This window comes from Benincasa hispida, chromosome 4, assembly GCF_027475165.1.
Source record: "Benincasa hispida cultivar pf3 chromosome 4, pf3_genome.v1.1, whole genome shotgun sequence".
Classification (NCBI taxonomy): Eukaryota; Viridiplantae; Streptophyta; class Magnoliopsida; order Cucurbitales; family Cucurbitaceae; genus Benincasa; species Benincasa hispida.
The window spans coordinates 10,805,665-10,816,556 of NC_143481.1; the positions used below are offsets into that span (position 1 = coordinate 10,805,665).

Below are 10,892 nucleotides of genomic sequence, written 5' to 3' on the forward strand. Positions count from 1 at the left end.
ATTCTGTGTACTAAATATATTACTTCAAATTCAAAGATTCAATTCTTTCCCTTCACATATTGGTGAAAAAGAAAAATTCTTCAATTGGAAGAGTACTCGAGTCTTTTTTTTTTTTCTTTTATAAAATCAAATTAAAAATAGAGAAAGTCCAAGTCAAGTTCTACATTATAGAATATATATTAATTTTGGTAGCGGTCTAAAAGTAGCAATATTTTTTTTTCATTCATGTTGATTCAATATTTTATATTCTACCATATTAAATTAAACGTCCTTGTGATTCTAGTCTCGATCTCGATTATATAGGTAGCCATGAGGCTTTTTGTAAGCATAATTTTATTGCAAATTCTTCAAAAACCCATAGTAAATACATTTAAAATTATTGAGGTTAATTAGAGTTAGTTTCTCGAGCACTAAATGGGTTGGGAAACTATTGTTTATACATCGTGAGATACTTGGTCTGTTGTTTCCCTTTCGATGATAGATTTAATTTATTAAACATAAGCAGAAATCCTTCTAATTTGTTTTAAAAACCACAAATTGCTTATTTATTGTCTCTCTGTCACCCCATAAACGCATGCCTACAAGTTGCTCGCCACGGCTGGTCTCTAATTAATTCACCAACTAGTCTTGACCTTCAATCTAAATCATTTTCTTAATAACAATTATCTACCAATCTCAATTGAATTGCATATAAAAATGTAAAATTAAATATTAAATAAATTCTAAGTGATTCTAAACAATTTCAAAATCATTTTCAAACATGCATCAAGTCCTTAAGAATATTCAATGCTATCGATACATCTATGGTTTAAAAAATGTGAATAGTGATGGGCGCTTTCGAAATCTCGATCCCAATTATGGGAATATTTATTCTCAAGAACTTGTGTTTTCACAAAAAGAATTTAGAGGGAATTTGAAACACATGGTCTGTAATATAATAATCTATATTTCAGATACTGACTATTCGAATATAATAAACAATGTAATAAAGAGAGATAATGAATAAGAAATAGTAAATATTATAACAAAAAGGAATTTCAAATGACGTTATAATAATTAAATGTAATTATAAATAGTTGTAAAAACCACTACCCTTGCAAATAAAAATTAAAATTTCCCCTCCATATATTTCTTAAAAGAAAAAAAATGTACGGTAAAGAACCGGTCAAGATTATAATCCACATCTTTTTCCAAATCATGACGTAAAATTCTAGAACAAACCAAAGTTTTCAATCATATGGATCGCGAAAATCCAAGACATTATAGCAACCAAACTCGACGAAAAAATCAACACAGCCAAACCCAACAAGCTGCAGGTTTGCAGCATAAAACATGTTTGTTACTAAATGAACAAGGTGTGGACTTTTTCCTAGTCCACGCTAATAGTATAGTGCACGTCCTAATCCACAGTTTGAAAGAGAGGGCAGAGTCATTGGAAGATGATACACATCTGGAAAGTTATGTACATGGTGAGCAGAGTCTGATGGATGGCATCAGCATTGAAACCAAATTTCCTTGTTGACGACAATCAGTCGCTCCAGTTATCCTTGTCTGCAGTCGATTCCCAATCCTGCGAGTCCACTGAAATGGAATAAGCTACCAGAGCAACTTCAATGGTATTATTGGAAGAATATGCAGACTTAAGAGTCAATTTAATTCCATGAATGGGCATGAGTTCAGAAGGCGTACCAGTTCGGTAGAGTTTCGGGATGGTGACCAGACGAGAATTTGCCTATCGTTGCCACCAGTGTACAGTTCCTGAGGTACATTGCAAAACTTTGAAGCAACTTCATCATTTGTTCCACCAATGGATTTTCAAATTCAGTTGAACCAACCGAATGGCAGGAGCTTATGATCGATGAATGCTGAGAAGAGAATGAGGAAATGGCCGTACCTGATCTGGGAAATTATACCAGCAACAGTTCACACCTTCATAGTGGCCGCTGAATGTCAGGGATGTCTTCCCTGTCCACATATCAAATGCCTAAAAGTTCAAGAAGTCAACTAGATTTACACGTAAGTTGTGTACACACAAAAATAAACTCAAACACATAGGTAGAAGGACGTACTTTAACAGTCGCCATGCATGGGGCAAATACAAGGGATGAATCCTGAGATGTGGCTAACTGCAATGGTTTATTGGTCTGTAACCGCATGGTTTCATAATTCACGAGTGTATTGCACCCGGATTCAACATCCCATAATTTCAACCTTGAATCAGAACCTGGAAACAACATCCAGATTTTACATCTGATCATAATATCTCACAGTAGATTGAGGGTCTATTAAAGAATTCAATTCTCCGACCATCATGATTTTTCAGAACAGAATAAAGATTAACACAGATCTTGTTATTGATTTGATTGACAACATGCCTAACAGCATCATTATCACCAAGAAGTAGGTACATGACTACCATATATAAAGGGATTTTCAAAATACTGATCATGTTCTTATCACAATGGTACCTTCTATTTTAATCAAAAACTAATGGCAATCTCATTTTAAATTCCCCTCGTGCTTAATCAATTCACTAATTTTTTCCTCCATCTAGACATGAAGTTCTGCGGCTGCATACTTGAGGATGAACCTTTTTATAGACTATTAATTAAAAAAAATGAATATAATACAAATTAACAATATTTAATTGAATTGGAAAGAATTGACAGGGTTAATCAACCTGCACTGAGAAGGTACATGCCATCTCCAGTTACTTTTAATCCAGTGACAGCACCATAGTGAGAGACTGCTCGATCCTGACTGGACAAAAGCCCTGGGTGTAGTCTCTGCCTTGTGGATCCCTTAGCTGGCAGTTTACCTGTAGATGATGGCTTTGTTGCATTTCCATTGGCTAGTTTCTTATGAGGTACACGAGATTTCATATTTGAACCCTGGCTGGCCAAGAGGGACTTAGATGTTGACAGCTGAGAAAGAGTAACATCAAATCTGTTAATTTACAAACAAAAGAACTGGTGGACACGGTGAGAACCAAACTAAGAGAGGGGGTACCTTATTTGCAGTCCATCCTGAAATGGGAGGACGTCTCCCAAGCTGGGATTGAGACTGATCTAGAACACGAAAGCATCCAGCTCGTCTGATGTCCCAAAAGCGTATAGCCCCATCACATCCTCCAGTAATCAAAACCCACTCGCTAGAAGCTGACCATTCTACACTCATTACACCATCTATAAAACGACAATATAAACATTAATGTCAATAGCTATAGGCGTACAAAAATAAGTTGGCAAAACAGAAAACACAGGTCAACTGGTTGAATGAATTTCACAACACAATCAGGTGTGTAAAACGAGGATACTATTAAATAATGTGAAAGAAAAATTGGAAGGAAAAGGACATAGATCACTGTTCGATACCATTGTACTACCTCAAGTTTTATCATAGGGTAAAGAAAAAATTTAGTTGTTTCATCTTGGTTTCAATTCATTCTACTTATGTTATCCAGGAAACCCGAGGAAAGTTAGGTAACAATTTGTATTCAGGTCTATTTCTGGAGTAACTCAGCATGCTTTTTCAAAGTCAATCCAGCATACGGCACAGGCACGTGCTAGTCATGAAAGAAAGAATTATGTTTGCTAGTTGTTAATCTTGTAATACATTTAGGTAAGTTAATTCAGGTAGCACAGATCCTTTATTTATTATTATTATTATTATTTCTTAAAATGTTCTGTCATAAAGGTATGGACATTCCACAAATTTTAAAGGATTGTAATCGTTGTAACATTATGAAACTAAAAAATTACACGTAAATGTACAACTTAAACAGAGCAATAACTCTCTTAGAAGTTAATGCATAAACCATAACCATACCACGATGCCCAGATAATGTGTGAGAAAATGCTCCAGAAGAAATATCACAAAGGCGAACTTGAACATCTTCTGTCCCAGCAGCAATCAGCATGTGTGATGTTGCCAAAGAGGACATGGCTGTCCTATAAACTTTTCCAGGCAATTTAAAATTCACCACCACCTACAAGATGGAGATATTAGCCTTTAACAATAATTGCTGCATAAAACCCACATGACCGTTAAGTTACCTACCTGAGTTGTATTTGTATCCCAGACATTAATATGATGATCATATGAGCCGGTGACAAACAATCCAGTATCAATGGGATACCATATGGCCGAGGATATTGCATATTTATGTCCATGTTCATGCTGCTTATCAACTGCAAAAATGCATTGGTACTTTGCAATAAGACCCTCGGAATGAGTTGCACGTTGAATATCAAAAACAGCAGCTGATGCATCTGATGCTCCAGATAACAAATATCTCCCCTCTGTCAAATCAACCTGATTTCATGACCCAGAATGTCGGTGCTAGTTGTTCTTATTAGTTTTATAAGCATCAAGCATGTTATGAAATCTGAACAGAGATACCTACTAAAGAATGAAATCCAACAAAAATCAAGCTAATAACATTCAAACGCTCAATTAGCTCTACAACACCAAACTTTTTTTTAATAACCGCAAGTGTTTAAGCCAACTTACGTACGCCTTGACTACTCTCAGGCACAATGTGCTTGGCTCTAGAATATTTGATGTCAAGAACTCATAGAATATTTCATATCCCACGAGCCACCATGGTTTAAACCCATGACCTCAAAGACCATCTAGCTTAACAATTTTTGCTTCTTTGACCATTGGGCCAACCATGGTGGTTGGGCTACAAGACCATACTCGACCTAAAAGAATGTTGAAATTCAGAGGAAAGAAATGAGGTAAAATAAATATAAAATATAATAATAGAATTATCAACAGAACCATAATTATATTTAAAAAACACACAAATGTCAATCATATAACATGCTTACTAAAGATTGCTCTTTATGGCATCTGTTCGAAAATTTTCCTTCCTATGCATGACATACACTGAAATCAAGATTAAGAAAAAGTACAAGAAGCTAATTCTGCAGGGTAAATGAAAAATAGAAAATATTATTACTCCAGTAACCTGTATGATGCAACAAATTGAGTTCATATTTTCACTGGAGTCCCAGAAGAGATTTCAAGTTCCTCCATAGACTTATCCTTTGTAGTTCTCCATGGGGTTCGTGGCAGAACCATTTTTTTCCCCAAAAGGGAAACAACTAAGTCCTATTACAAACTCGGTAGCTTTAGAAAGTTCCAACATGAAAAATTATTTATATTCAACGTTCAACAGAGGATATCCCAACTTCTGATACTGGCTTGGGAGAACAGAATCAAGAACATAAAGTCATACAACAACTTTATTAAGACGTTGAAGTGTTCAACAACCATTTTGGGAAGATTTTACTACACTTTTATTTCATTTTATATTTTCTATTTTCACGTTATTTCGGCCCCTTTTGTGATCCTTACTTTCTGTTATGTTCATTTACCTTTGATATGCTGCCATTTTTGTGGATTTGTTATAAACTTTGTCTATTTAAATACAATTTGTCCTCAGGCATCTTGGCTCAGTCACCGTTTCCTAACTTCTTTTGTTCTCTCTAATGCCTCTCCTGGCTCAAGCTTCGTGGTATCATATCCTTAGCTCCTTCTCGGAATAAGGGGGAAAAAAAAAGGGAGAGAGAGAGAGAGAGAAACCAGTGGCTAATTTCTCTTCTGGTTTTGGATCTTCCGCCGTCAACCGACAACATCAAATTCCACCTACACTGTTAGAACCTAGAATTCCAGCTACACCGACAGCTACACATGTTTGAAGCTTTTAGGTTTCTGCTGCAGGTCACAATACTAAATGAAAATCCACAAACCAAACTTCGCCTTTGCTTTTCCGCGTTGTGCAATTAACAAATACGAATGCAACCCGAATAGCGTAATTAATCATGACAAGCGAGCAATTACATGCACAAATAGGCAATTTACAATCCACTAATAACAGCAAATAATTAACACCCAAAACAATTTGACATGGCCAAGAAAACAATATATTACCGACGAAAAGATCTAAATTCCACCCAGAAAGAAAGTTAATCGAACAATTTCCAACTTCATTCACTTGAATCCACTAAAATCCAAATTGTTCGAAAAATGGGATAGGAAATGGATCCATGATTACCTGAAGTGAGTTGACGGAACCTCTATGGGGAGAGATAATATCCTTGTGATTGGAAAGTTGCAGAGAGCTGGTTCGATCGGATTTAACACGATTTGCGAAAGAATTTGGGCGGAGTTTTCCCGCTTCTCTATCTCTAATATCCTTCCACATTCTCCAAGCATCTTTGCCCTCATGCAAAAACGCTGTATCTTCCTCTCTGTCTCTATCTATTTTCTGCAACAGTATCTTTCCCACTTGATTCCTTCAGACGCAGCGTTGGAAACCTATGAAGTTCAAGGATATGAACCCCAATTCGGACGCCACCAATTGAAGCTTCTTCGAGTTTATTCTCCTCCCACCCACTGTTTCTTCCTCTTGATCCGGTGCTAGCTCTATTCCTTAATCCTTCCTTCGTTATCTCTCTCTCAATTATTATTATTATTGGGACGTCGGAGAGAAGAAAGATGATCGCTTTGGGCTTCCGTGTGACTAGGGCTACAAGATCCAAACTTCAGATACGGTTTGGCCCAACTCCTACCAAACCTTCCCACATCTAAAGGGAAATAGGAGAAAATGGCAAAATTCGGAGATCCTTTAGATTTATGTCAAAATTCGTCCAGTTTTACAATACCGAGTTTGTTTTTATCGGCTAACAGCATTATTGAATACAATATAATTATTATACTTTGTATCAGTTATCAATCTAAATAGGAAATCAATAGAAATATAGTGTAAATAGGAAATCGATTATGAGATTCCAACCATATGTATTCAAGAGAAAAAAGTGGTGATATTTTTACCAATTTGAATTTCGAATGATAGTTTAATATCATATTTGATTTGATATAATCATTTTTCGAATTTATTCAAAATAAAACCATCTTTAGTTTGCATATCTCCAATTTGATTTTAAGTTATACTATATCTTCAAATTTACATTATCTTATTAAATTTTTATTATTTTGAATTTGTAATGGTATATTTGATTCCAACTAAGATTTTATCCATCATTTTATACATGTTATCATCAAATAAAATGTATATTTCATTCAAATTTTCTCATTTTTTATTTTTTATCATATTTTATCCCTTATCATCTTATCATCTTATTATATCATTTTAAAACCTTTTATATACACTTTGTTTTATCATTATATAAAAATAATTGGCTTTTTTTTTACAAACAAGTAGTCATTGTTTTAATCTTTCTATTTTTGCTATGGCTTTACAACAAGGATTCTTTTTTACAATAGATGGGATAACAGTTCACAATATCATGATTATCGTGTTGTTTAGACTTATATTCCATCAAATTCGTCCTTCCAAATAATTTGTTGATTATATTTAAGTAACTTTTTTCCATCTTCCAATCTCTCTATTTTTTCCATCTTCCAATCTCTCTATATCTCGTTTGACATTGTAATGAGATGTTTCCAACAATTTGAATCTTATTCGGGTTGTTGAAGATAATGATGTTTTGTGGCTAATGTCAGTTTTGTCAAACTTCCCCCATAATGATTTATGTGTAGTTGTTGACAACATATCGTCTGGTACTTCTGGAAATACAGTGTATTTAATTAGTGAGCTAGGGGGAACAAATCATTCCATCCAACAATCTGATTGAAATAATTAAATTCAAAGCTTCTAGAAATATAGTGTTTTTAAATAGTGAGTTATCTCATCCTCACTATTGATAATTATTGGGTCTTTATTTGGTTATTTTTCCCGCCAGTTATTCTAGCGGTTCTTAAGCTTTTACTGACTTTTGTTCTTCCTTCAGTTTTCTCTTTTTTCATAACTTTAATCCTTCTTCGAATACATTTAAATGGTGATTGTTTTTAAACTTATTAGTTAAAAATGGAAAAAAAAAAAAAAAAAAAAACTAATATTCCATTTCTCCTAAAAAGTAGGAAAATGTATTTGTATATAAAAGATTTATACGGTTGGCTTAAAGATTCGAAATAAAATATTATTTTAAAATAATTTGGTAAATATTTAATTATTGATGAAATAATCTCTATATATTATATCCACGTATTTTTGTTCAACACTTATTTCATACCTTTTAATGGTGGAAACAATGTATAGAACAAATTAAAGTGTATGGATGAAAATAAAGATTGTAGGAAGTTTTAGTTTCCCTACCTGTGAAAAACCTTGTGATACTTTGTGAAAAACCCTGTGGTATTGTTGATTTTCTTCTCCCACAATACAGTTTTGTTGGACTCATCCTTCTGCTTGCAAAAGAGTCCCTTGCAATAGGACCAGTTTCGATGCCCCTTAGAGGCCGTTTGATTGGAGGGAAAAGAGGGTGGGAATGGGAATGGGTTTACAAAGCCCATGTTTGGTTTGTGGGATTTGTTTATTTATATTGGAAAAGGCAATTCCTAGGTATCTTTTACCCACACAGATGAAGGAATTTCATACCCATTGAGAAGTGTGGGTTTTCATTTCTTCTTCCGCTTCCTACCACGATTTTCCTTCCTTCCAGTCGTAAAATCGTATAGTATTTTGTTACTCAACGATCGTGTAGCATTTGGTAAGCGATCATGTAGCATTTGCTAAGCGATTTGTGTAGCATTTGGTAGGCGATCGTATAGCATTGGGTAGGCGATCGTACAACATTCTGTTACTCAGCGATCGTGTAGCATATCTAAGCGATCATGTAGCCGAGCTTAGGGATCGTGTAGCATTTGGTAAGCAATCGTATAGCATTTGGTAGGCGATCGTATAGCATTGAGTGGGCGATCGTATAGCATTTTATTACTCAGCGATCGTGTAGCCGAGCTCAGCGATCGTGTAGCATTTGGTAAGCGAACATATAGCATTTGGTAGGTGATCGTATAGCATTGGGTAGGCAATCGTATAGCATTTTGTTACTCAGCAATCGTATAGCAGAGCTAAGCGATCTTGTAGCAGAGCTAAGCGATCGTGTAGCCGAGCTCATCAATCATGTAGCATTTGGTAAGCGATCATGTGCATTTGGTAAGCGATCGTATAGCATTTGGTAGGTGATCATATAGCATTGGGTAGACGATCGTATAACATTTTGTTACTCAGCGATCTTGTAGTGGAGCTCAACGATCGTGTAGATAATTTAAGCGATCGTATAGTATTTTGTAAACGATCGTTTGGACTTGTTTTCACAATCTCAATTTTTTTTAATTCCCACATACTATTCCTAGACATTATTTTCTCATGCACAACCAAACATAGTCATCCTTGATTCCCAGTAATTTTATTCCCAGATATATAATTCCCAAACATCCTTAATTCCTGGGCATTGAGAAAACCTCAATCCAAATGGCCCCTTAAATGTATAAACTGTTGAGTTGTATATCCTAAAACTCGTAGTTTGTAAATTTTTAAACTTATTCTATTTATAATAAAGTTACCCTCAAAGTTATTCGATAAAGTTATTGTTGAACATGTAAATTGCACTTGTAATAGCCTAAATCCAATAAACTAACGAACCCCTGGCTATAGCATGAATACTTGAACTTTATGTGGAGACATAAAAGAGAATCAAGTTTGAGTATATAGCCAAAATAGTCTATAAGTATAAGGATAAAATTGGGTACCTTATCCTAGGGACACTATGGATGCAACCTACTTTATATTTGATACAAACGATGTGATCCCAAAATCATTCATGTAGAGACATGCGAGTGGAGGCATCCTATACAAAAGATGTTTACATAAGACTGAACCATGAAATAGTCACTTTTTTTTATAACACTATTTACTGTTAAAACTAACTATTCCAACTCGATGACCTAAGTTAACTCGATCTCAATCCTGAGCTAACTATGAACTCTTGATTATTCGGGATTATCCTTTAATTTATAGTGGCGAGAGCGGCTCAACATCGCCGTTAAATAAGCCTCCCATTTTAGGGGTAAGACTGGGTAGATAACTCAAGACATAGTCTCCTACCTATTTCGGGGTTAGCAGATAGTTTGTTCCCTTAAGTACTGACTTCTAGTCCTGAACAAGGAGCCCTACCCTCTCTATGACTAAGAGAGACTCAGTTTATTGGTAGGACCATAAACCAATTGCTCATTGGTGGCTTAGTGGAGACTTAAGAAGTAAGATGTATTACAAGAGTAAAATGGTAATTTTGACCTAGCTGTTAATACGAACAACTTGTAACTGATTGACTTACTGATCATGGTTAAATCAAGTGGACAAAAATATATCTACAGTGAGAAGAGTGTAGCTACTGGTTTTAGTGAAGTGACCTGTAGTTAACGAATGTTGGTTAATTCGATTAAAAGAGTTTAGCCAATTAATCTTGATTCATTAGAGCTCATGATCTGTAAGTCTATTAGGTCCCCCTACTAGCTCATAAATAGACTAAATCTTGTGATGGGAATATTGAAGTGTTCAAATTTGGATTAAGGGAATTATTGATTATATACGATATAATTAAGTGTTTGATTATCGAATTAAACAAAATTGGAGAGTTGAAAAATATTTAAGTAAGATTAAATATTAATTGCATGAATAGGGATTCATGTTTGGAATAGGTGCTATATTAATTTAATATTTGATATTTTAATTAATTAATTAAATTGTTTAATTAATTATTTAGAATTAATTTTATTTAAAATTAATTATCAGAATTAGTTTTGTTTAAAATTAATTGTTTAAATATTAATTATTGAATTAATATTTTATAAAATTAGTTTTTAAAATTTGAAATTTGATTTCAAATTAAAATTGAATTTTTATATTAAAAAATTCAGTTAAATTTTGAAATTGAAAGGAAGTGGGTCACTTCAACATAATTTGAAATTGGAAGGAAGTGGGTCACTTCAACATACACCTTACAATTTGCTAATGAGGT

General features: G+C 34.3%; 1 protein-coding gene across 4 annotated transcripts; it reads right to left on the reverse strand.

Annotated features, from left to right (window-relative positions):
- Window positions 1-1,101: 1,101 nt before the first annotated feature.
- On the reverse strand, window positions 1,102-6,661 carry ATCSA-1 (Transducin/WD40 repeat-like superfamily protein). Of its 4 annotated transcripts, none has more exons than XR_005481446.2 (9): window positions 6,065-6,661; window positions 4,060-4,314; window positions 3,829-3,988; window positions 3,010-3,185; window positions 2,681-2,924; window positions 2,070-2,224; window positions 1,895-1,965; window positions 1,690-1,758; window positions 1,102-1,570 (listed from the first exon to the last, which is right to left on the reverse strand). XR_005481446.2 is itself a non-coding variant. In XM_039029572.2 (9 exons), exons 1-9 carry the CDS (start codon window positions 6,212-6,214, stop codon window positions 1,529-1,531), a joined length of 1,341 nt encoding a protein of 446 aa, XP_038885500.1. In that variant the 5' UTR covers window positions 6,215-6,593; the 3' UTR covers window positions 1,102-1,528. The 4 variants fall into 4 exon arrangements, 2 of the variants coding, with proteins under 2 accessions (XP_038885500.1, XP_038885499.1); XR_005481447.2 differs by having other exon boundaries at window positions 1,102-1,581; window positions 6,065-6,474; XM_039029572.2 differs by having other exon boundaries at window positions 1,895-1,984; window positions 6,065-6,593.
- Window positions 6,662-10,892: the final 4,231 nt, after the last annotated feature.